Source organism: Gopherus flavomarginatus, chromosome 21, assembly GCF_025201925.1.
Source record: "Gopherus flavomarginatus isolate rGopFla2 chromosome 21, rGopFla2.mat.asm, whole genome shotgun sequence".
Classification (NCBI taxonomy): domain Eukaryota; kingdom Metazoa; phylum Chordata; order Testudines; family Testudinidae; genus Gopherus; species Gopherus flavomarginatus.
This window is the reverse complement of record NC_066637.1, coordinates 688,478-715,011: the sequence shown is the minus strand read 5'-3', so window position 1 is coordinate 715,011 and position 26,534 is coordinate 688,478. Positions and strand designations below refer to the sequence as shown.

General features: G+C 45.3%; 1 protein-coding gene and 1 long non-coding RNA gene across 12 annotated transcripts in view; one reads left to right on the top strand and one right to left on the bottom strand.

The window, feature by feature from the left end:
* CAMTA1 (calmodulin binding transcription activator 1) overlaps nt 1-26,534 on the top strand; it is an 863,171-nt gene that overhangs the window by 799,733 nt on the left and 36,904 nt on the right. For all 10 annotated transcript variants that reach the window (XM_050931581.1, XM_050931584.1, XM_050931583.1 and 7 more), the window contains 5 exons: nt 14,394-14,533; nt 18,310-18,506; nt 20,310-20,388; nt 22,624-22,939; nt 23,668-24,191. In XM_050931581.1, coding sequence (XP_050787538.1) covers nt 14,394-14,533; nt 18,310-18,506; nt 20,310-20,388; nt 22,624-22,939; nt 23,668-24,191 — 1,256 coding nt within the window. The remainder of the gene's footprint in view (nt 1-14,393; nt 14,534-18,309; nt 18,507-20,309; nt 20,389-22,623; nt 22,940-23,667; nt 24,192-26,534) is intronic.
* LOC127038747 (uncharacterized) overlaps nt 11,176-26,534 on the bottom strand; it is a 59,072-nt gene continuing 43,713 nt past the window's right edge. The window contains exon 4 of one of the 2 annotated variants that reach the window (XR_007770787.1): nt 11,176-11,819. This is a non-coding gene — a long non-coding RNA (uncharacterized LOC127038747). Of the gene's footprint in view, nt 11,820-22,499; nt 22,562-26,534 lie in introns of those variants that run through there. The other variant, XR_007770788.1, reaches the window with a different exon arrangement.

Sequence of the window (26,534 nt, the reverse complement as noted above, 5' to 3'; positions counted from 1 at the left end):
ATTCCATAAATGTGTCTTGTTATGGAGATCACACAGAGTAAATTAGTTTCCCTTTTTCTGAAAGCAATGAACATTGTTATGAACACACTAAACCTCTGTGACTGATTGATTTTAAAATAATGTCTTTGTTTCAGTGAATTAAATATGAAGTAATCTGGACTGATTACTTTATGAAGGCTTAAGAGTACATTTAAAATATAAAATCAGCTTAGAAATGATGATTAAGAAAATGTAAAACAGAGAAGAGCTGCATCATGTATTCCATAATATTTAATGTTGTATTCAGCAAGACTGCTGACTCACCCTTACTACAAAGTATTTTGCAATAAATCTCTGATACTGCGTAGGGCCCCATAAATCTTAAGGGTGGCCCTGTTCTCTTCTGAATCAAAAACCAAGATTCTCTTATCATGCTCAACAGTAGAAGAAATAGGTCATTATATATTTACTGTCTAATGGTGAAGTGAGATTATTTCTGTAAAATACCTGCACAGCCCCACTTGGCTATGGGGTCACATTCCTAGAGCACCTTCTAGTGTGAAAGGAACTGATCACCTACTAAGAAGTTCCAGTGAGACAAGTTTCACTGCATTCTCCAGGTCCTGTTTTTTGGCCTCATTCTCCTAGAACTACATTCATTCACCAAAGGCTCAATCCTGCGAGCCTTTAAGTGCCTCAAACTCCCATTAGAGACAATAGGAGCAGAAGCAGTTCAGCATCTTGTAGATTTCAACCCCAATGTGTGTATTTGATCCAAGAGTTAAGCAGTTGCTCTCAGGATATCTAGAGTCCAACAAAGAATGTAGTGAGAAGGGATGAAAATGCATGAAAAGAATGTGAATCAGAGCAGACATATGGTGTCAGAACTCCTCAAGGATCTCAGATACATTGGGATGTATCTGCCATGTACATTGGCCAAACTGAACAGTGTCGACGCAAAAGAATGAATGGACACAAATCAGACATCAAGAATTGTAACATGCAAAAACTAGTAGTAGAGCACATCAGTCTCCCTGGACACCCAGTAACAGACTGAAGTGGCCATTCTTCAACAACAAAACTTCAAAAACAGACTTCAACGAGAAACTGCAGAACTGGAATTAATTTGCAAATTTGACACCATCAAATTAGGCCTGAATAAAGACTGGGAGTGGTTAGGTCACTACAAAAAATAATTTTCCCTCTGTTGTTCATTCTTTGTCAGCTGTTGAGAATGGACCATATCCACCCTAATTGAATTGGCCTCATTAGCACTGACCCCCCACTTGGTAAGGCAACGCTCATCTTTTCATGTGCTATATATTTATTCCTTACTGTATTTTCCACTGCATGCATCTGATGAAGTGGGTTATATCCCATGAAAGCTTATGCCCAAATAAATGTTAGTCTCTAAGGTGACACAAGGACTCCTCGTTGTTTTTACTGATACAGACTAACACAGCTGCCACTCTGAAACCAGACACATTAGGGTTTCCAGCAGATAAAACAAGCTGTCAGTGAAAAGCTCATTAGGGCAGGACTGTCTCTCATGTATGTTTATAACACCTAGCACAATGGGCCACTAGGCCTGGTGCAATACTCATAAATAATGGAAAGTAATTTCAGACCACTTTTGTCAAGGTTAAAGAAAATAAGTGCTTCAGCAGAGAGACTAAACTTCCCGAAAAAATAGGGGAGAGCTAGCAGTGTCCAACGCTGGGGTCTATGAGGAGATGAGGGCAACTGACTCCATTTCAGTTTTATTTATTTCAGAAAATGGGTGCCACTTCAGCATTTAGATACCAGGGTGATAGCTTAAATACCTTGGATAAACAACTGGTATCCCAAATAGAGACTCAATTACATGTTGACTGAAACTGCTGAACCCCTAACTGGACAGGAGACACTGTGATCCAGAGAGAGAATGAACCCTGGCATTCACTCATTAAAAAAGAGAACATGCAAAAATTCCCCTGCCTGGAACCAAGCCCAGAAGGAAAGAGGACCAGGAAGGGACACGCATGCTGCAGTCTTTTGCACTGTGGCTTGGAAGGATTCAGTTTTAATCTGTAAATGTTGAGAAATGTTGTAGAATCATGGAATAGTTGGGTTGGAAGAGACCTCAGGAGGTCATCTAGTCCAACCCCCGACTCAAAGCAGGACCAACACCAACTAAATCAGGGGTAGGCAACCTTTGGCATGCATCCCAAAGGCAGCACCCGAGCTGATTTTCAATGGCACTCACACTTCCCAGATCCTGGCCACCGGTCCGGGGGGGATCTGCATTTTAATTTAATTTTAAATGAAGCTGCTTAAACATTTTGAAAACCTTATTTACTTTATATACAACAGTAGTTTTAGTTATATATTATAGACTTATAGAAAGAGACCTTCTAAAAATGTTAACATGTATTACTGGCACGCGAAACCTTAAATCAGAATGAATAAATGAAGACTCGGCACACCACTTCTGAAAAGTTGCCGTCGTCCCCTGAACTAAATCATCCCAGCAATGTCTCTTACACTGTTCACATACAAACCAACCCATTTCCATTGATGATAATTGAAATGTATAGCTAGGCCAAGTAAGACAAATTCTTCTTGAGAACTTACTAGATTTTGATTTAAGGCTATTTACTATGTATATTTTGACATGTAATGTTGACAGTTTGTTTTAACTGTTTGTTATAAAGCTTTAACTTTTTGAATTGCGATGGTTACTGTCATTACATAATTATTGTCTGACACCCCCCTCCCCAATTGTCTGACTCCCTCTCCCATCACTTCCTGCAATTCTGAAAATTAAAATTGATAAAAATTGAAAAAATGATTAAAAATAAGCATCTGTATCCATCAAAATTATATATTAAAAAAAAATCAAATTCTGCCAAGCCTAGTTCTAAGCAGTGAAACTTAGAATATGGTGTGATGGAAAACAATACCCATGTGAGATGCTGAGAGCACGGAAACTCTGTTGGACCAAAGAGAGCGCACAGATTTATTTGAGTTTTTGGGAACCTTAGACAGGGAAGATACAAAATGTAATTGTTCTCATCGTTTTCCATTGAGGTAAGTGCATGTATTGCTCTGCAGTACTATTAAGCCCATGAGGAGCTCTCTTTAATATGCCAAGACTTTGACAGTAAATCATCCCTGTCAGAGAACTTTATGGGACTTTATAATCTGTAATCTGCTCTAGTTTTTCCAGAAGAATGATAAACCACAGTGAGGACAGATTTGACAAAGGAGAACTTGGTATGTCAGTGCCATTTCCCACATAAAGTGGAGAGGTTGGAGAATAGGTGTTTTAGGACTGTAATGACTGTTGTGAGATGATACACTAAGTTCCTTGCTTCTCTTTCAAAATTTTAGCCAGATGTCTCATTGAGATGTGTGAGAGCAGTGGAAGAACTCAGTTTGCCTTTGTTAAAAGACTAAAAAGTTTAAAGTCCAAAAACTAAGACCTAGGATGCACTAAAGAGGCTTGGGGAGTGTTAGCGATCAAGCCTGTCCCTGCCTGCCTGCCTTTGCTATGTTCTCAAAGAGATACATGGCTGCCTGAGTAGCTATACTCAGAACTGCATGGTGATGTAATAGATGCATAGCTTCACTTATCAGCTTAATGTGTGTGCTGTTGGGTTTTTGTACTGTGAGATGTTTAGTCTTGTGATATTCCAGGAGAATAACAGACCTGAGCATGGTCTCCAAGTTCTTAGTGCCCACTGAGCAGGCAACTCTACAGAAACATCTGAAGTGATGAAGACAGGAGAGGTTTTTAATAGCAAAATAGGAAATGGCACAAGATTGGTGGACTTGAGCGTCTGGAGTGATGCAAAGTGTTGTGGCAGATCCTATCAGGCGGCATCACTCGAAGAAATGCAGGATACTTTATGTTAAAGGTTGACAAAATTGTCTTTAACTTCGACTCTCTCTCCTGTGTTTGTATTTGTGCTTCACGGCTTTGATATTTTTTTGAAGGGGAGGCGGGACAGTAAAGGTTTTCATCAGAGCTCCAAATAAAATGCCTAATGATTGAGCATTACTGCTTAACTCCTTTGCATCTCTCTGCTTGGTAATATTTTGACTAACTGTCTCACAACTGTATCTGAAGGGCCAGCAGAACAGGACCAGTTTTTATCATCTTTTGGGACTTCCCTCCAACTATCTTATATTTTTCTGTATCCATTGTGAAGATTAGGATTGAAATCATGGCTCTGGGGAATCTTATTCCTTGTTGGGATTATTTATTTATGGATCTCAGTTGTATTTGATACAGTACAAAAACAGATATATCTGTATCCCAAACATTTTGAGGTCTGCCAAACAAATCTTCAGTACTTGGGTCATCAATAAATAAAAGAACCTGTATGAGGAGAAAATGTGATGTTTTCTGTTTTCTTGCTGATTTTTAATAGGTGCTGTTGTATCTACCTTTTTTACGTATAGAAGAGTTTAAAATGGTTGAGAAATACACTGGTTTAAAGCTAAATTAGCTACAAGGAGAGGAGAAGTTATGTCTGGTTAGTTACAGTGAACAGGGCAGAGCTTTTTTCCCAAAGCAATGTGTTCTCTTGGTATCTTTCAATGAATGCATACTTGCTACTGCTTATTATCTGTGGAAACTTTGCCTTTTCCTGAGCCTGTTCAGCTTGAAGACATTAAAGAGGAAAGAAAAATACTTAAACATTCATTTCTGTGTTATAGATGTTATTATTGTTACACTTAACATTGGATGAATTGTGTTTATAACAAAGAACTAGTGAAGTTGAGACAGACTTCCACAATCAAAGTAGTTCAAAGTTAAGAGGAACTACTGTTATCGTGCTGCCTAGGGTTTGCATATTGTCCTGTACAATATATTACATGAAATCTCACAAATTTGTTAGGCTCCTGCAGAACTGGGATAAAATATATAAGTTAGGGGTACAGCATCACCCTTCCTTTTTTTTTTTTTTAATGCAGCTTCCAAATTGCAGGAAGCAGCACCGGTCTGGCAAAGTGTTCAGCATATTCAAACATGTGAGGTGAGAGACTTCCTGGTATATGTCATCTTGCTGGACCCAATCTTCTTTTAAAATTGTCAGATTGAGGTTGCAGAGATGCATTAAAGGTAAAACTTGTAGAAATCTAGATTTTTATTTTAAATATTTTATATTTTATTACTGGGTTGAAAAAAGAATTTGATAAGTTTGTGGAGGATGATCTATCCATGGCTGTTATCCAAGATGGTCAGGAACACAACCCCATTCTCTAGGCAATCCTTAAACCTCTGACTGCCAGCAGCTGGGACTGGACATCAGGGGATGGATCACTGGATATTTGCCCTGCTCTGTTCATTCTCTCTCAAGCATCTGGCTCCAGCCACTGTCAGTAGACAGGATACTGGGCTAGATGGACCATTGGTCGGGTCCAGTATGGCTGTTCTTATGTTCTTATTTTATGCTATAATTAGGAATATGATGAGTTCCATTAGGCTGTCTTGGGTGCGCTGAGGATACGGAATGTGGGAGGCGGCTATCACAACGGTTCTTGAGTCAGTTGTCTCCTCCTAAAACAGAAGTACACACAAGGTCCTCCATGGAATACAAACAGGAAATCTGTGTCCTGTAAGGCAGGTAATACTAAAGCTCTGCTTAGGTGTAGGGACAATGTCCCTCCAAGCACAACGGCATCCGTCTCCCAGTGCAGGTAGTTAGCAGCCTTTCATTTCCTTCCTGTTGTCAGGAGGAAATCACTGGTCTCAGTGCTCCTCCCCTTCCTGCAGTGACTGACTTTTCTTTTTTTTACATAACTGGCACCTTCCCTTGCAGAACAGCGAATTGCTGCACCCTTCTGTGCTGAGATTCCTAGAGCTCGGCAGCTGGGTGCCTGCCGCCTGCGTACAGTCAGGAGATTGGCTGCTGACCTTTGAGACTGCAGAAGGCAAGAAGCCCACATGGCAGGTTGATCAGACTGTACTGGAACCTTGATTCTTAACAAGCCATTTCAATCTGTCTGTGGCCACATGAGCCTGCTGCCTGATTAGAACAACATTACACATAAGGCATTTTGAAGTTTCCACTAAGTAGGAGTTTTATTATGGCTATTGAAATGGCAAAATTATTCCTCTGGAAGAATGACTGTGTGGAGGATAGCACCCAGGGTTCTCTGTTAACTATTAATAATACCTAGTGGACATTGTTTCATATCAATATTGCCAGTGACCTAGAGCTACTGGAAGGTTTAATTCCACTTCCTGTTGTACTCAGGAAATTTAATGCTTCTGAGTTGCCAACAAACTGACCAGTATTTTGTAGCCATTGATGAACACAACTAGCCAGAGCCCTGTGAGACACTAAAGAGAACAGTATCAGAGGGGTAACCTTGTTAGTCTGGATCTGTAAAAAGCAACAGAGAGTCCTGTGGCACCTTCTAGACTAACAGACCTATAAGAGAATAGCAGTCACCTTGGCCAGGAGAAACGGCGGCTCTGATGGCACATCCCTCTACACAGTATTCTCTCAGGACACAGTTATGCTCAGGCCACATCCAAAATTCATCTCAAAGGTAACCTCCCTGTTCCACATGAACCAATTGATTCACCTTCCAATGTTCTACCACAAGCCTCACTGCGACAACAGGGAGGCTGTATTACACACAGCAGAGGTCAGGAGAGCCCTAGCTTTTTACCTGGATGGGACAAAGGTTTCTGGAAGTCTCCTATGCTTTTCCTCTCTATTACGTAAAGATCCAGGTGCACAGCAGTATCAGCCCAGAGGCTCTCTAAGTGGATCTTGAACTGCATTAGACAATGTTATTAGGTTCGCAGTATGACCCCTCCAGACAGTATTTGCACACAATCCATGAAGTCAATCTCCTCATCCGTTGCCTTCTCCAAGAATGTCCCTATCTCAGAAACCAGTAGCGTGGTGACATAGGTGTCAATACACACCTTTGCAGAACACTGTGATCACTGGGGACTCCGTCTCTAATGCCATCTTCGGCTCCACAGTACTGTCATCTGTAACTGACCCTCCAGTAGGGATACTGCTCGGGAGTCACCCACAATGGAGCACCCATAGGGACACTACTCCAAGAAGTTGTTGTTCACCTTGTGCAGTAACGATGGTTCTTCAAGATGTGTGCCCCGATGAGAGTTCCACAACCCAGACTCCTCCCCTCTGCTTTGGAGTTCTTGTCAATGACTCTGCTGTAGAGAAGGAATTGAGAGGGGTTAGTCTGCATATGCTGACTAGCTTTGTGGCGGGGCACTAGGGGAGACAGCGCATGTGCAGGCCTAATGGACACTGCTACCGAAGTTCTCCAATCAGCAGTGCAGGGACACAAGCAACCTTGCAGTGGAGAACCCACAGAGAGAAAGACATCTCAAAGAACCATCCTTACTGCACAAGGCGAGTAACTTCTTCATCAGGATACAGTGCTACAATCCATATTTCAAGCTCCTGATAAGTCAAACTGTGGCCATGAGCTGTGCAAATGTTGGGTGCCCCTGTGAAGCACTGTCCAGAGATTTGAGTAGAGGCCGCTTGGGAAACCTGGATACTAGAGATTGCCATTTGCTCTCTGTGGGTATGTCTACACTACAAAGAAAAACCCATGGCTGGCCCATGGCAACAAACTTGGCCTTGCGGGGCTCAGACCGCAGGGCTGTGGCATTGCTGTGTAGACTTCCAGGCTCAGGCTGGAGCCCGAGCTCTGGATCCCTCCCACTCTGCAGGCCACTCATGGGTGTCCAGTTGCTGTATATACGTACGCTGTGAGACCTGGGAAAAGCCACTTCCTCTCTGTGTCCGTTTTCCCATCTGTATAATGGGGATAATGATAGTGACTGCCCTCCCCCTTGATAAAGTTCTTGCAGTCCGCAGGTGAAAGATATTATGGAAGAGCCAAGTATCCTTATCTGATGGATCAGGAAAGGGATGGGTTAGGATCAGGTTTTTTTGTAAAGACGCAGGATAAGTTCTTGAAGGATAGTGTAGAACCTAGGATAATTAGCTGCATGCAGAAAAGCCCAGGGCTCAAATTGCTATTTTTGACAAACCAGTCATGTAAAAATACATTTCTGTTGAAACTCCAATACAGGGTGAGATCTTCAGGGTCAGGATAACCTGATCCAGCTTTCACCTGAACAGTTGATTCATGCAGTTGTTATCTGTAGGATTAGACCGTAATCCTTCTGTACAGCTACATGCAGGGAGCAAGGGCGTGATTTGTCAAAGCTGTCTGTGCTAAGTTGTTCAACACTTTGCTTTTTAAATGTTTTCCTGTGTTGAATGGCTGTTACTTTCTCCCATTTGGAATTGGAGGCTCAGAGAAATGCTACTAAAATGATGTTCATAAGACTGTTCGTTGAGCAGTTAATAAAATGAATGTGCTGGCTGTACAGCCAGAGGGAGTGGTGGTAAACATGCAGACAGTGGAAAGCAGTTAACCTCTGCAGCAAATATGTGGCTCTCTGGCTCTTAGCAAGTTACAGACATAGCTGTGTTTGACACAGAGATGTGGTGAGAAGGAGCTGGCTCAATGATGTCAGGTAGTTTCAATCTCTGCAGTGTACGTGCTCTGCATGGAAATGGAGGAGGAGGAGGAAATGACATGGACTGCACTGCAGCACACTGCAGCACTGCCAGAACAAAGCCTTGTTGGAAAAACACTACCTAAGGAAAGGCTGTGTGCTGACCACTGTTTCGGAGCAGGGTGTGGAAATGTCACCTGCTTCTTAGAGAAGTTTGTCTCTTCATTTGGAGAGGCAAGGCAGGGGAGGGAGTATCTTTTACTGGACCTTCTTCTGTTGGAGACGGGCTTTTGAGCTACCCAAAGCAAAGAGAGAAACTCCGAATGTCACAACTAAACAAAGGTGAAACAGATTGTTTAGCACAAGTAACTAGCAAATTGTAAGAGAGCAGTCAAGGTGAAGTGACCAGTTAATCTGTCTGCAGTCATAGGACAAAAGAGGGGACTAGCGGGTTACAGATTGTTGTCATAAACTGTAAATCCAGTGGTTTATTTAGGACCATGATCTTTAGGCTTTGTCTACACCGCCACTTTACAGTGCCACAACTTTCTCAGGGGTGTGAAAAAACACCCGCCGAGCGCTGAACTTTCAGCGCTGTAAAGTGGCAGTGTAGACAGTGCACCAGCACTGGGAGCCACTCCCCTGGTGGAGGTGGGCTTTTTACGGCGCTGGAGCGTTGGTGCCACGACTACACATCTACGTTAAAGTGGCAGCGCTTTAACATTGCTAATGAAGACATGCCCTTAGTGTCTAGCAAAGTTATGAATTTAAGCTCCGAAGCTAGGTGTGCAGATTTCCTTCGAGGATGAGGACTGAGAGGTCAGATACTCATGAAAAGTGTTTGCCCACAGGGGATATGGTTTTTATCTTTTATCATTTTTCTGTGTGAGCGTACTGCTTTCACCCACGTAGTTGTTGCCGGGGCATTTAGTGCATTGGATGAGGTACACCACATGTTGTGATAAGCATGTGTAGGACCACATGGGTCTTGAAAGCTTTGGGGGGGGGGGGGCATTGATCATTGTAGCAGTAGAGTTATGTCTGCAGGTTTTCCATCTGTTGTTATGGCAGAGCCTGGTGCCACTTTGAGTTGGTGGGTCTCCTCATGTAACTGCCTGCCAGCCTCAGCGCCAGAGGCCTTGGAATGATCTGAACAATGAAATTATTAGTGAGGCTCAAATTTTCTATTGGCAAATGAAACCAATGAATGGGCTCATCACTATCTTAAAAACCTCTCAACCCTCTGAAATAAGGTTGGAGGTGACTGACCTCCCACACTCATTAGCAGCAGAGATACTTTGTAAATTGATCTTACACTATTAATTAGTATGTAAAGCTGAATTCAAATATCCCTGCAGGAGAGAGTCTGGTCTGGCACAAGGGGTCAGGTGAGTTCTTTATCTGCTGTCAAACTTCAGGTAATTTCTAGTGACAGGTAAAAGCGTGATATAAATTCATGGGAGCTGCCCTCTGACCCCAGTAATATTCTGTCTCCAGTTAATGGCCTGCAAGTGGTCTTGGGTTCAGCATAGCACATGTTTGTGTCTCAGGTTTGATTTCCTAATGAAGAATCTTGCATAGCTGTATCTTATGGAATTCCTGTCCCGTGCCAGGAAACTCAGCAGGTAAAGCATACCTGACATTTCACTGGCAAATGATTAGAGAAACACCACATTTGCCACCTTTCAGATTACAGGAATATTCCCTCTAAATCTGTACATTTTAGAAAAGAGCAGTGCAATTCTGAGACACCTTACTCCTCACCATGTGTCCCAAGGAAGCTCATTACTCTAGTGCCAGCGGCTGGAATTGCGCTGTGGGGATGATTTTATTATTTACTGTTTGTATTGCAGAATCCTCGAGGAGTCCCAGACGTGGATCAGGGCCTCAGTGTGCTAGACACTGTGCAAGAGAACAAAAAGATGGTTGCAGTATTACAGCACCGGAGACTACCAGTGAAATTGTTCTAGAGCAAGGCAGTGTTGCATCCAGTGGTGCCCAAGTACCATAGGCTGCAAAGCTAAGGGGGGCCACAGCCTGACCACTTTTAGCAATGATCCTGTAAAAGCAGCAAAGAATCCTGTGGCACCTTATAGACTAACAGACATTTTGGAGCATGAGCTTTCTTGGGTGAATACCCACTTCGTCAGATGCATGTAGTGGAAATTTCCAGGGGCAGGTATATATATGCAGGCAAGCTAGAGATAATGAGGTTAGTTCAATCAGGGAGGATGAGCCCCTCTTCTAGCAGTTGAGGTGTGAACACCAAGGGAGGAGAAACTGCTTTTGTAATTGGCAAGCCATTCGCAATCTTTGTTTAATCCTGAGCTGATGGTGTCAAATTTGCAGATGAACTGAAGCTCAGCAGTTTCTCTTTGATCCTGTGCTAACTCAGTGCAGCCACTGCCAGAGTATTACTACAGCTGCACAGTCGCACCACCACTGATACTTGACTCGGCCATCCCTCTGTACCGATGAAGGGGTGGCTGGGCCAGATATCAGTGAGTGGCATTGTGACCTAGTGCACAGGGTCACAGAATCAGACCTTTTAATTTATGATCTGCCTCAGGAAGCCACATTGTCTGGTTCCTAAAGCCCAGCCAGAATAATGATCAGCTAGGACGGGGCAGCATGGGAGTCAGACACTGCATTTCTGGAGGCTGGGTTCTGACTGGCTTGATCTTCTGTAAGCACCTTGCATGCTTTTTAATCCTGGGACCTGAGTCTCTGGGTTGTAGGGCTGGCTCCTGCTCTTTGTTTCCACGGGCTCATTTTTGCCCAGAAAGGCCTAAGCCTGTAAAAGCTCCTGGGGAAGAAGAGAAGCTAGCCTGGCTGCTTCCTTTTGGGACCACTGCTACATAAGAGGGGAAGAAACGGGAGTCCCCTTACCACAGGATGATCTAGAGAGATGGCTTCCCTGCCAGTTAGTTGCCTGTACAATAGGAGGGGAAGGGGAGGAGCCAGAGACAGGCAGAGGAAGAGAGAATGGAGCACGTGGGAATGTGATGAGGTGAAGTGCAAAATCCAGCCATGTGACTTTCTTTTCAAAAAGCACAAAATGTTTATTGCATTAAAGCCAAGTTAAAAATGTACAGGTCCCCCTCATCCCTCCTTCACCCTGCCAGTGTCAATTCCCCACAGTGGCAATTGCTGTTGGTGCCACACGTTTCTGGTGCCATCACATGCGGGTCCATGGTCATTCTTGCCATCGGGATGCGCTTGTGCGGTGGCAGTCTGAGGACCCTGGCCTCATCATTGGAAGTAAAAGTAGCAAAGTGCAGGCTGGCCTGACTGTTCCTGCAGCCTCCTGGCTGACATCCATAATCTGTCAGTTTAATAAAAATAATAATCATCATCTTTGGCTCTAGACACCTGAGCACATGGTTAGGATTACAGCAGAATCCCAGCAGTATTAAAAGTTCATTCACATAGGCGCTTGCCCAACCAGCCACCTACAAAAAAGCTCTTTTCTATCCTTCAGTCATTCTGGAAAGCACATTATCAGCCCTCTCCAAATACCTTCTCAAGAAAGTAGCCTTTTGAGTGTGCCAGAAGATCAAACCAAGGGGGAAGGAGGTTCCAGAATCCTGGAGCCCTCACAGAGAATGCAGTCTCCTCTCTTAAGGAGGGGGATCCAGCTCATGTGCCTCTGCTGCTCATGCAGAACATAAATCCCTTCCCTGGCAATTTACTGCTTCCCTTCTTAGCACCATGTCTAAAAATCCCCTAGGCTTCATGAAAGATCAGATTTGATGTGAGTCAGGAAGAAATAGTCGCTAATCACTTCTGTCCTTGATGCAACTACATAACTTCCATTGAGGCCAAAACCGAGCCTAGCAGCTAATGCAGGAGGGTCCAGAAAACTCTGAATGACCTCTGACCTTGTGCACTACAATCAATGAGAGTATTGAGAGGGAGACCAGTCTGTATAGACATTCAGTTGACCAGAGCTATCCACCTCTTCTCCCTGTACTGATTTGACCTGGATACGGGGCACAGGATAGATTTATCTTAATAATCTTGGTAAAGCAACATGCTTATGTTGGCTTCCATCTCTTAGGTCATAAGACCAGCCATACTGGGCCAGACCAATGGGCCATCTAGCCCAGTATCCTGTCTTTCGATAGTGGCCAGTGCTCCTTCAAAGGGAATGAACAGAACAGGGCAACTTTGAGTGATCCATCCACTGCTGTCCAGTTCCAGCTTCTGGCAGTCAAAGGTTTAGAGACACCCGGAGCCAGGACCGGCGCTAGGGGTTTGAGCGCCCTAGGCAGACAGCAATTTCGCCGCCCCGGGCGCTGGTCCTGCGGCTCCGCTGGAGCTGCCGCAGTGGTGCCTGCAGAGGGTCCGGTGCTCCGTGGCTTCGGTGGAGCTGCGCGAGCAGCCGACCGTCCGCCCGCAGGCACGACTGCAGCAGCTCCACCGGAGCCGCGGACCAGCAGACCCTCCGCAGGCACCACTGCGGCAGCTCCACCGGAGCCACCTGCCGTCCCTTCCGGCAAAACGGCGCCCACCATTTATTCTGGCACCCTAGGCGATTGCCTAGGCTGCCTAAATGGTAGCGCCGGCCCTGCCCGGAGCATGGGGTCATGTCCTGACCATCTTGGCTAATATCCATTGATAGACCTATCCTCCATGAACTTATCTAATTCTCTTTTGAACCTAGTTATACTTTTGGCCTTCACAACATCCCCTGGTAGTGAGTTCTACAGGTTTATTGTACGTTGTATGAAGAAGTACTTCTTTGTTTTTGTTTTAAGCCTGCTGCCTATTAATTTCATTGGCAGAATCCTGGTTCTTTTGTTATGTGAAAAGGTAAATAATATGTTCCATGATTTTAGCCCTAGTAGCTGCTTCGTCATACTGGTTTGCAGTTCAGGAGAAGGAGAGTAACCAGTGGTGCCTGCCGGTTCCCATAGAGATCAAACCTAGGTAAAATAAGCATTTTGTAAAGACTCTTTGATGTGCCCAGATGCTATTCACGTAGTTGGCAGCTCCCACCAGCCTGGGGGAGTGGAGGAAGTTTGTCTACTGCCTGACTTTTCAATAGCATTTAAAGTAATTGTTACTGACCCCTTATGAGTTTGCAGGTAACTAGCACATTTTATGGGCTTTGTCCATGTTAATTTCTGAGAGCTGGGATCTGGGTCTAGGCCTAGGAAGAAGGGAATGTGCTCCTGTATGGCTCCTTGTTCCAAGAGAAGTAAAAAGCCCAAGGGAATCTTGTTCCTGTAGCAGTCATTCACTCATGGTTCTCACCAGGTAAATCATGTCTTTGTAAAATGGGGATGATGGCAGAGCTGCCCAAAGCCAGCTGTTGCAGGGAAGGGGGTCAGCTCGATAGGAAGCCATAAGATTTTGGAGATGGGCAGCGAAGGTGAAGCCATATCTGTCTCTTACATATTACACATATAACTATTGTAGATTAGTCATAAAATATCAGCTACCTTCTCTTCCCCACCACTTGAGGAAGCCAAGACTGAATTGTTTGATACTTGAACATAACAAGCAGAAAGTAGCAAGGAGGTGCCCTTATACTCTTGTGATCTAGAGGAGGGCAACTCCACTCCACAGCCCCCACCTGAACAGGAGGTGAGCGCTGAGTGCAGCATGAGGACTGCCCAGAGTTCTCTCAGGAGATCTCCCAGTTCTGACCATCTTTAATCTTTACTTCCTTTTGCTTTGGAGATGTTCACCAGCTTCCCTGATCGCACAGTCTGTCTGAGACAGGGAATTATTCCAGGATCTCGCTTCTGACAGTATGAATTACAGAACAGAGCTTGCCTTCCGCGCATCTCCAACTGATGCCAGGTTCCATTTGTGGTTTTGTGCAGGAGGTCACCAAAAGCTTGCATTTGTCTTCTGTGGAGATGTCATAACTCTGTCTGTTTTGACCTAGATAATCAGTTCAGGATGTCAATCCTGGAACGACTTGAGCAGATGGAAAGGAGAATGGCCGAGATGACGGGATCCCAGCAGCACAAGCAAGGAGTAGGAGGCGGGGGCAACGGGAACGGGAATGGAGGAACCCAGACGCAAGTATGAGTCCTTTGTCACTGAGTCAGTTTTGCTTTATACGCGTTCCTTCTGGAATTAGCTTTTTGGAGGGTGAGGGAGATATCTTTTAAACACCATTTGCTTCTTGAGAGCCTTTAAATTACAGCCTCCTCTCAAAATCACCATATTTTCCATCCCTATAAATAGTGGTTTGCACTTCTTTTAGGGATTGATTGTGAATCCATTAAGAGATGCATCTCTCTGGTCCATGGAAGCCTGCTTTAGGGACATAGAAACCCAAATTCTGTAGCCTTCCTTTGGAGATGGGCACACAACAAAGAATCAAGATGACCTAGCGTTGGCTGGCCCAACAGATGCAAGAAGAGGAGACTTTGGAAGCAAGAGGCTTCTGTCAGTGTGAAACTCAAGAAAGCTTCTAAATATTTCACACCTGTTAGTGATACCTGATTCCCTTGTTACATACTAGTTGAATGGTAGAATGACAGCTTAGCTCCTGCTGGGGACCATGTAGAACTGCTGTTGAAGGTTGGAAAAGGCACCCAGGGCAGGCAGTTGTTTGATGTGTGCTTGTAACAGAGGGTGCAAGCTGCTATACACAACCCCACTGGCTTCATAAACTATCTGGACTAACTATTGTCTATGTGATTAATCAGAATGATAAATCACTCTGTTAGTAATATAGTGCAGTGTAATATGAAAGAACCACATTTCTCATACATTTCCATAGTTATTTAATAAATATCCTAGAACAGAAATACACTGTCTCCAACATCTGTACCGGCCTTGGTCCCAGGAGCCAAGCAGCCAGGCAGTCTCTGTCATGCCAGGAACAGCAGCAGGATAGGCTGTAGTGGTATCAAACAGCAACAATAACCCACTAGCAGGTAGACACTCATCCCCCTCTAGGGTGCCCGTTCTCCTCCTCCCTCCCACCCCAAACAGGTCTGCCTCTCCCAGTCAGATCTGGGAGCTCTCCACAAGCCAACACCTAGGTTCACTCTGCCTCCCTAGCCAGCATGGCACTCCCACTGAGCAGGTCCATTTCTTAATGTCCACTGAAACAGCTCCTGCCTTTAAAGCAAATAAGCAGTTATGATACTGGTGCCTGCTGAAAAGAGGCCATTTTCTGCTGTGTTACACACCAGTGCAAGTCAGGTCAGTGGGGTGGCACAAATGTAATTGAGCATAACTTACTCCAGAGGACTTATCGCTGGCTGGTAGACTTAAGGTGTCTCGGTATCCATACGCTTTTTGTGAAGCTAAAGGCTGAACCAAGGCAAAGTTTTATTATTAATGAAGACAGAGCTATCAGCTGCGCAGCTTTTAAGTTGGATATATTGTTATAGCTTGTATCGAAAGACTTGTACACAATGATCCTGAGTTAACTGATTGGCCTGTAATAGGGGCATGCTTCGGTGTCTTGGACTGACAGGGAAGCTGAGGTGTTTAAGTGAAATATCTTCTTTGTAGGGTTCATTATTTCTCATAAGACCTTTTTTTCTGCTTCCCAGTATTTCTGTTCAAATGTGCATTTCCCTACAGGTCATCTGTTGCTCTGAAGTAGCATTTTGGGTTAACTATATCCATTACTATTAAATTATATCCATTACTTCCCAGTAACTGGCATGGGAGGGTGTTGATTTCACTAATTTTCATCTGAAAAATACCTAAATACGAAATTGCATAAATACCTGTTTTAAAAGGTCTATAACTAACTAGCTACACAGTATAACATAATGACTCCCAGAGGAACTCTTCAAATCTCTTAAGTTAACTCTTGCACTTCTAGAAAGGAATTTCTTTTGTCTTTTCAGTGTGAACTCCTTTAAGGAAGAGAACTAGCGCATGCTATGTACTCGGGCTGTCACACAGTGACAAAGCCAGGAGGTTAAATTAAAGCTCACCTTGCACCCTGAACACTCCCAGTTGTGTTTAGGAATGGACAGTGTAGCAGGTCAGTGTGTGCTGCTGCAATACTTAGGTACAGTGGGGCACGTTACAAAACAAGTGTTGACATTAGCAGAAGGTCTGGCCTTTGAGCAAGAGGGTTCCCTTTGAGTTCAGGGTTTTTAAAATTTTAAACTTTACATTTTGTTTATATTTACTTGACAGTCAAAAGCACCTTTGATTCACAAGGGTCCAAAGCAATTTACAAACATAACTACTGCAATACAAACCATAAATGGGGATCAGTACATCCACCCTGGGAATTCATTCACCCTGAGGGGTCGAACGTGCACACAGCAACGTGAGAGTTTAGGGCCAGAAGTGAAGAACAGTGTAGGAACCACAGCAGATAAAGCTGCTGGGGAACTTAATGCAACCAAAGAAGTTACCAGAGGTGGAATTTGACCATTGCTCTGGAGCTAACCGCTTTGGTTATGCAAAAAAATGCCATGGGATTGTTACAGTCCAGAAATAGGCAGGAGCTGGCTTTATATCTCATTCTGAAAACTGCACCTCCTACAGCTGCCTAACATCAGAGCTGTTGCACTGGTTCAGTACTTGCTCAGATGGAAGAGTCACCTATTGATTCATCAGTATGCTATCTGCAGTATTTCCTAGAACTTCTCCCATCTAAATGTTGACATAGTCCAATGAGACAGGAGGGGATTAGCATGGGGCGGGGGGTGGAGGAGGTTCGCTCGCCACATAAAAAGAGCTCCATTAGCACTTGTAACTTGGAGTCTGTTTTAAAATGTACCTGAGGATGAGGAGCATAGCAGCAATGGGGGACCCTTGGGGAGGGAGAGAAGTGCCCAGCTGGCGAGATGTGCTGGAACAGAAATCCAGGCCCTAAGCATATAGGACTGGGCAGTTCCATTTCAGAGTCTCTGGTCTGTGAGGGACATCCAGCATTTATAGCTCTGATTGAGTCAGCACTGCACCCATTATTCAGCTCCTGTCTTTGGAAGCACATTCCAGCCTACAGAACAGATAAACCAGGGAAGGGGCTGGCAGGAAACTCATTGGTAATAATTGCATATTTAGGGGTCTGTCACCTGATAATCACTGAGAAAATCAAAGACATTAGCTAGTCTAGGAGTTCTGGGTGACCAGAGAGAACGGTGCCTTGGGTAGCAGTGAAGAAGCAACTCATAACTGGAGTTTTTTGAACTCAGCGCACAGTATCTGGGCTTTTTAATTGTTCAGACTCCTAGATCTCTGTGGCTCCAGAGACCTCAAAGTCACAGTATCTGTCGGCACTGCTAAAGTTATGCTGTGGGCAGTAACGCACACTTTACCTCCTGTTAAGAGGACCTTTTGTGATTTAATTCTTCTTAGGGATGCGATACAAGTGATTGAAGTCATCTTTATCCACAGATATGGCAGAACACCTGCAGTTCTGCTTCCCCAGAATCTTTCTGCACAGCTGTTGACCAGCTTTTGGTCATTGCTGCTGTTCCCTGTTTAAGTACTCTTTCCAGGTCTGGTTCTGAGAGGCACTGGCTTTGGTGGGAGTGGAGTGCCCAGCATCTCATCCTAGGCTCAGGTAGTCCATGAGAAGGGCACCCTCTTGTACCCAGTATGCCACTTGTTTTGCAGTGACCTCCCTAATGTGGAAAGTTACCCTATAGAGTTGACTGTAAGTACAGGTTAGTGCAAATAAACGAAAGAACCTGTCAGCTTTTGTCTTGTTCCTCATGTCACATTCATCCCCTTCTGTCACTTCCCTATCACTCATTATTTTTAAAAGCAAATGCCCACAATGGCCTAACAAGTCCTGCCCTGTGCAGGATGTGAGTCCAAGCCACCCTCCCAGATGACAGCTTCTGAGATGTGCATATTGCTTGCAGTGTGTGTCTGGGGCCGGGACGTTGGGCAGCTGCTTTGAGAGCCGTGTGGTGGTGGTGTGTGAGAAGATGATGAGTCGTGCCTGTTGGACAAAGTCCAAACACCTGATCCATTCCAAGACTTTCCGGGGAATGACCTTGCTACATCTTGCTGCTGCTCAGGGCTATGCAACACTGATCCAGACCCTCATCAAATGGCGGTAAGACCCAATGCTTCAGACTTCTGACTTGTCAACGTAGAGGCTGCAGGAAGCAGGTATAAACTCTGGTTGGCCTGAGTTTCTGGGTCTCTCTGGCACTTTGCAGAGGATGCTGCCTGTTGCAACCTGCTCCAGGCCCCCGTTGTGCATGGGTACCAGTCTGTTGTGAGTGGACCCAACCACTGGATTCCACGTGCTTCTGAGCCCCCTGACCAGTCATTGTTCCTAACGCTGGGGCTCTCAGGTGCACTCCCAGGACCATCCCCCATGTCTGACACTATTCTTGGGCAGTTGGGTCCTGCAGTACAATCGGAACCAGTGCTCCAGCCCTCCTGAGACACCCAACTGGTTTCATCCATTCTCTGAGATCTACCTTACTGTGGATGCTCTGAGCCTCTCAATTAATGCCTTTGGGGACAACATGGCAGGCAAGTAAGGAAATCAGTTTTAGGAAAGGGGTTTCTTAATGAGAGAAACTTTACTCTTGAAAGCACTGAGGAGTTACAGATTATTGGAAAAAACAGTCCTGAACTCCTGCCCTCTCTCTCCTCCAGCCCTTTCTTCTGACATGGCAATCATGACCTCCCTTCACACAGCAGATTCCCCCTTAAATGTAGTCTCTGACCTCTTTGGCCACATGTCCAGGTTGAGAAACTCCAGCCTCTACTCCCATCCAAGCTACTGTGTAGAGAATTAAATGTTCCTAGGGTTGGCCTGCCTTTGAGAGACAACCAGTTGATGGGCCTGTGTTGCTCTGTGTTAGCTTCATAGATGACATCATTTAACTAGGTGTCAAGCCCCCACTATGATATGGATGCTCTAATCCACAATAGAGATTACAATAATGTGTGGCCCCTGGAACAAAATGGCATTCACAAAACAAGATGGAGTTCATCTTTTCCACAGACAAATCCCCAGTCTGTCACACAGCTTTCTTCTCTGATTTTAGGGGATAAAATTACCCCTTGTTGTGGTTTCCCAGGGCCGAGTGCCTCAGCTTTTTACATGGAAGCTAGTAACCTGCTTGGGTTGACATGTCTGAGCTGGCATTGTGCTCACCTGGGAAGTGAAAGATCTGGATACTTGTTACATTAGCGGTATAAGTTTGATGTTTTCACTGCTGGCCTGTGTCCATCTTCCACTTCATAAACAGAAGCTGGTTTAAACTTGACTTACTGTGGATCCCAATAAACCCTCTAAATTATCCCTATCCATTTGTTCTGGAGCCACTCTTTCCCTTCCCCTCTTTGTGCTGTTAAGTGTTTCACTTAATTTAGCCCTTTTTTTTGTGAGCAGCCTGTAGGGGTGTGCATGCGGTATACAATAACAGCCTAAGTGTTTGTCACCAGAGTTTATGGGAGCTGAAGGCCCCAGTCTGTGAGGCAGATCCTGAACTCTTTGTCTAAATACTTATTGGCCCTTATCACGGTAATATCCGAATGCTGCAGAATCATTAATGGTGTTATAGGCAGCACTGCTGTGACATAAGGAAGGGTTATGCCCATTTTTCAGGTGGGAAACAGAGGCATGAGGTAGGTCATGTGACTTGTCTAGGGTCACCCAGGAGATCTGGGGTTGAGCTTGGAATGGAACCCATGTTTTCATCCCAGTCCAGTGCCCTATCCGCTAGCCCATCCTCCTCCCTCACCCAGGCCACCGGCGATAGCAAGTGTGCATTGCAGGCATGCAGGTGTGTTCAGTGCTTGCTTCTTGTGGTCAGGCCTCAGAGTGTAAAGCTGTGGCTTTGTGTAAGGATCGTAACCAAGCTGCAGAACATCATTTCTGCTCTCATTGCCTGTGCAGCACCAAGCATGCAGACAGCATTGATTTGGAACTGGAAGTTGACCCTTTGAACGTGGATCACTTCTCCTGCACTCCACTGGTAAGTAACAGAGCATTCTTTCTGTGCCAGTGACTCAGTCCACCGAGACAGTAGAATGATCCTCCGTGGGGGTGGGGGTGGGGGTGATGAGCTCCTTCTTTGCTGCCGTTCCCAGTCCTCTTGAACTTTTGCAGTCTGATGGAGTAGATGTATCTTGCATACTGCTGCGCTGTATAAATAACAACATGACTCTAGCAAGTCTTAAATTGTTTTGCTCTCAGAAAAACCAAAATAGTTATCCCAATTTTTTGAGAAGTGTGGGGTGGGTTTTCTTATTTCCAGATCTCTTCTTTTGCCCAAGCATCTCTGCTTTGCTGCCTTGAGGAAAAAGAACTTATGTCTTTTTTTACTAGTTGGTCTGTTTACATGTTTTCCAGTTTGTGGAGGTCTCAGTCATCCTATTGTGTCAAAGCCAGTGAACTCACAGTTACATTTCCTGATAACCTAGAAAATCCAAATCATCCAACATGCATGGAACCAAGAATAGGTCCAAATGAAAACTAATTCCCAAAGCCAGGTGGTAACTTTTTAGATGAGCATATCTCCTGTGAGAAGTGGAGTGATGCTCTTAGGGCTGACAAGGTATGTGAGGTAATATCTTTAATTGCACCAACTTCTGTTGCTTGTCTGTCTCACTTTCCGAGCTAACACAAAGCTCTTGTTCAGGTGACATGTGTAAGCTCAAAAGCTGGTCTCTCTCACCAACGGAAGTTAGTCCGATAAAAGATATTACCTCCCCCACCTTGTGTTTCTAATATCTTGGGACCAACCCGGTTATGACGACTGTCAGAGCTGGACTACCCACAGTTTGTTCACTGATATAACTAGGTTCAGAATCCATTTAGTTCAATCAGTGCAACCCCCTAGTGTGCACTGGTTTGACTAAACTGATTTACAGTAACACTTCTAGTCACACCCATATAACTCTTACAGAATGTGTAGACAGTGTCTTAGCAAATAATTTTGTAACTCTTGGTTCTTCTGGGATGCTGCTGCCCAAGATGCCAAGTGCTGTGTAGAGTATTTTTCTCCTCTTATTTTTAAAAACAATTATTCAAGTCTTAAGTGTGTTAATCATTGATACAAGCTGAAAAGTTAGAATGGACAACTGTAAGCAGTGATTCAAGGCCATAGTGAAGAAGTAAGTTTATGGGCCAGAGTCAACTCTGGTATAAGAAGGTGCCATTTCTTGGGGTTCAGTGTGGTCAAACCTCTTACACCAGGGTTGAGCTGGTCCTGTACCTGCTGGCTTGTTTAGACAGGTGCATGTGCGTATGTGCTCAACCATCTCTTTGGTTAGTAGACAGACAGGAATAAGCTTTCATAAAGCTGTAATGTGCACAGTTGCACTCTCTGTGACATTGACAACAAGCAGTCTTTGAGTGCAAAGATGCTACTGCCAACCTTAATGAGACACCAGGTCAGGTTCCTTTATTGATACTCATTTGTATTCTCTTAGCTCACACACTATATTAGGCACTGTCTCAGACATTGAGTTTTAAAACTTGCCCATTTGTTATGGTCCCGAGAATACTTTCTTACTAAGAACTGTGTAGTTGCTGGCATCTTGTAACTTTTGTACAGAGGTCGTTCTAGGTTCCTGCTTCTCTAACATTGTCCTAAATGTTTGATTTTTGCATGATTATTAAATACAAAATCTAACAAGTCCCAGCTGTCCATGAGCCTGCCTCACAGTTTGCTTCTGATTGACCGTTTCCTACCTTGTCACAGCTCATTGATTCCCTTTGTGAGCAGAGTTCCGAAGCAAGCATGGCATGGCTGATGTCTCCCCATCTGGCCACTTGGTCCTTTGAAAGCCAAATACAAAATTCATGTGAAGTGTAAGGACCCCTGCATTTCACCCTTTCCTAGCTTTAATCCTGCTGCTCACATGCTCATCTGTCTATAATTCACGTGTATGCAGTTGAGCTCTTCTGCCTCTGCAGCATCGTTAAGATTTATGCCCGTAGGAAAGTTTCACTTATTGCTCATAAGAAAATTTCACCTTAATTTATTATAGCTGGACAGGCAACTACTTCTTCCAGGAGGTAGAGAGTAGGACTTGTCTAATCCTCCATAATGACCTCTTATTCAGATGTGACACTTACAAAAGCTCTCCTTTGGTGCTGAAGCATTTGCCAAGCTGTGCTGATAAGAGCTGTTTGTCAGTGATCTGAAAGGAGAACAAGAGAGTGAAGCACCTACAGATGTGTCAGCTGTCCTTTTCTCTTTCAGATGTGGGCGTGTGCACTGGGCCACATGGATGCAGCCATTGTGCTGTATAAGTGGGATCGCAGGGCCATCTCTATTCCTGATTCTCTTGGGAGACTGCCACTGGCTATTGCTCGGTCTCGGGGTCACGTGAAGTTGGCAGAGTGTCTGGAGCAGCTACAGCGAGATGAGCAAGTTCAGCTTGGGCAAAATCCCAGAATTCACTGCCCTTCGAGTGGGGAGTCCAGCACTGAGAGCTGGGTTGCCCAGTGGCAAAGTGAAATTATTACTTCTCAAGAACCTCAGAAGGGTGTCACTGTTATGTCCAGTTCAAATACAGGTAAAAACAAAAATAACCTGACTCTAGGTTTCTCTGTGCTAACACACGACATGCAGGGTATGTCTACCACTGCAGCTGAGAGGTGTGATTTCCTGTGCAGGTAAACAGACTCACGCTAACTCAAGCACAGCTCGTATGCTAAAAGTAGCAGTGTGTATGTTGTGGAATAGGCAGCGGCTTAGGCTAGCCTCCCAAGTCCAAATCTGCCCAATTCCCTGGTTCTGAACTCATGTGGGTAGCCCAAGCTGCTGTCCATGCCGCAGTGTCCACACTGCTATCTTTAGCATGCAGCTAAAGCCGAGCTAGTGTGAGTCTGTCTGCCCATGCCAAGAATCACAACTCCCAGCCACGGTGTAGACATACTCATAGTGGCCTGGAGCAGGCAGTTTACTTGGGGGAGGTGGAGGGGATGTTAAGTGAAGCTGTTCTATCTCTGCCCTGTTTCTTTGCTCCCAGCTCCCTGTCTCTCTCTCGCATTCCCCGTATTCTCAGGATCATTGGCAAGTGTAAAAATGTGTAGGAAGGTACAAAATCCTAGCTATTTGGAAAGGAATAGGGGTGGTTCAGCTTAGCATCCTCCCAGGATGACAGTCACTTCTGCATGTCCCAAGGCATGGTCTGAACTGTTACCTGCACTCCTGGGAGGAGGGAGGTGTTATAGATGACAGGAGCACTTTCAGCAATCACATCAATTGTTCAGTCCTGACTGATGGTTTCTTTGCTTCCAGAGTTAAGACGACCAAGGTCTGAGCCCTCCAACTACTACAGCAGTGAGAGTCAGAAAGATTACCCAGCACCCAAAAAACATAAACTGAACCCTGAGTATTTCCAGGCACGGCAAGAGAAGCTGCTTTCCACAGCACTGAGCCTGGAACAGCCAAGTGTCAGGAAGCAGAGTTCCAGCTCCAAGCAATCCATCTCTGAGACAATCAGCCCCAGTGAAGGGATAAGGGACTATGGCAGGGAGCTCTCTCAGCACATCCCAGAAGTTGCTGGGTATCGGGGCTCTGGTGGCCAGGCAGGAGTCAAGTGGAACCCAAAAGACGTTTATATTGGTGTGTCTGCGGTGCAGGTGACAGGAAGCCAGAAGGGGCTTGCGTTGGGGAAGGACATCGTAGCCCACCGGCTGCGTCAACGAGAGCAGATGAATGTGCTGATGATGGCTGACAGGGAGATCGTGGATGGGGAGCTGCTTTCCTTCAGGGACAGTGTGGAGAATGAGGACTGCTTACAGCACATGGATGACCTGCAGGTAAACATATCTAACATGGCTGCAAGGCCAGATGAGGCAAATACATCCCTCAGTGTCAGCCTCTGAGACTGCACCTGACTGACCTGTGTGCTGTGGTGGGAGGTGTTCTTGCAGCTATAGGGCCCCCAAAGCATGCTTTGCAGAAGTTCATGGCTCTTGCTAACTGCACATTCCCCTCTAACAGTAAGTGATGTCCTTTCAGTCCTGCTGTGAGAGTGACGGTTAGCATGAATGGTTGTGCATTGCATTGCACTGTATTAGTTGGACAGTCTGCTCCCTTGAAAAGTTCTGCCAGCTATAATGGAATTTTCCATCTTGAAATGAATGGAACCAAAGCAGAGGAATGTGCTAAGGGTCCCTGCTCTGGGTAGCCAGTGCTGTGCTATCTTCTATACAGAAGGGCAGCAGAGAGGTGGGGATGGTTCTTGCCTTTTTACCTGTTTGAAAGGTTTCTTGTCCACCTCAAGCTAGGCTGTGTGAAGCTTGAGAGCTGACTGTGCTCTGAACTCAGCACTTCCCATCAGTCACTCCAAGGAAGTGCTGTTTCTATGTAGTGGGCAGTAAATTCATGGTCCTAAGGAAAAGGCAGAGTCTGTTGGCATCACCACTAATGTAGATGGCCGGTACTTTCCGAGGCCTCGCCACCGCTCATTCCATCCCTCTCCTTCCATTGCTTGCTCTCCCACATCCTCGCCCATTTTCACTGGGCTGGGCAGGGGTTTGGGTTGAGGGAGGGGGTGAGGACTCGAGAGTGGGGCCAGAAATGAGGGGTTTGGAATGTGGTGTGGGCTCTGGGTTGGAGCTGGGGGAATAGGGTATGGGAGGGGGTATGGGCTGTGGGCTGGGGCCAGAAATGAGCGATTCAGGGGGCGGGGGCAGGCTCTGAGCTGAGGAAGGGGATTGGGGTTCTGGGGTGGGGCACAGGGTGTGAGCTCTGGGAGGGAGTTTGGGTGCAGGAGGGGATTCTAACCTGGGGCAAGGGGTAGGGGTGCAGGAGAAGTTTAGGAGTGCAGACTGTGGGTGGCGCTCCTGGAAGTGGCCAGCATTTCCCTCCGGGTCCTAAGCGGAGGCACAGCCAGGTGGGTCTGCGCACGGTCCCTATCAACGGTTTGCGGCCAATGGGACCTGCAGAGCTGGCACTCGGAGCGGGGACAGCACACGGAGCCCTCATGGCCACTCCTCCACCTAGGAGCCAGAGGGAAATGCTGGCCACTTCCAGGAGCTATGCGGAGCCAGGACAGCCAGTGAACCTGCCTCAGCCCTCCTGCACTGCCAACTGGACTTTTTAGCGGTGTTGATCGTAGCCACCCAGATCCCTTTTCGATTGAGCATTCCAGTCAAAAACCGGCTGCCTGGCAACCCTAGGAGGTGGAAGAAGCATTCTAGGTCTGTACAAGTGGAGGAGACACAAGAGATGCCAGTGCTGTAGCTGAGCTCCTGCAGAGATTCCAGGTGGTCACACCTCCTTCCTAAGTGGATTACTTTGCATATGTTATTATTGAAATAGGATGAAAGTCAATGAGTACAAATGTAAAATACTCCATTTAGGAAGGAACAATCAGTTGCACACGTACAAAATGGGAAATGACTGCCTAGGAAGGAGCACTGCAGAAGGGGATCTGGGGGTCATAGTGCATCACAAGCTAAATATGAGTCAATAGTGTAACACTGTTGCAAAAAAAGAAAACTTCTTTCTGGGATGTATTGGCAGGAGTGTTGTAGGCAAGAGACGAGAAGTAATTCTTCCACTGTACTCCGTGCTGATTAGGCCTCAGCTGGAGTATTGTGTCCAGTTCTGGGTGCCACATTTCAGGAAAGATGTGGACCAATTAAAAAAAGTCCAGAGAAGAGCAACAAAAATGATTAAAGGTCTAGAAAACATGACCTAAGAGGGAAGATTGGAAAAAATTTGGTTTGTTTAGTCTGGAAAGGAGAAGACTGAGAGGGGATATAACAGTTTTCAAGTGCATAAAAGGTTGTTACAAGGAGGACGGAGAAAAATCATTCTTATTAACCTCAGAGAATAGGACAAGAAGCAATGGACTTAAATTGCAGCAAGGGAGGTTTTGGTTGGACATTCGGAAAAACTTCTTGTCAGGATGGTTAAGCGCTGGAATAAATTGCCTGGGGTGATTGTGGAATCTCTCATTGGAGATTTTTAAGAACAGATTAGACAAACTCTTTTCAGGGATGGTCTAGATAACACTTAGTCCTGCCATGAGTGCAGGGGACCTCTCGAAGTCCCGCTCAGTCCTATGGTTCCATGATCTACAGATGCAGGCTATTCTGATGCAGCTCTGCTCAGACAGCTTGCATTTTGAGTGCTGGAACTACAGACTAATG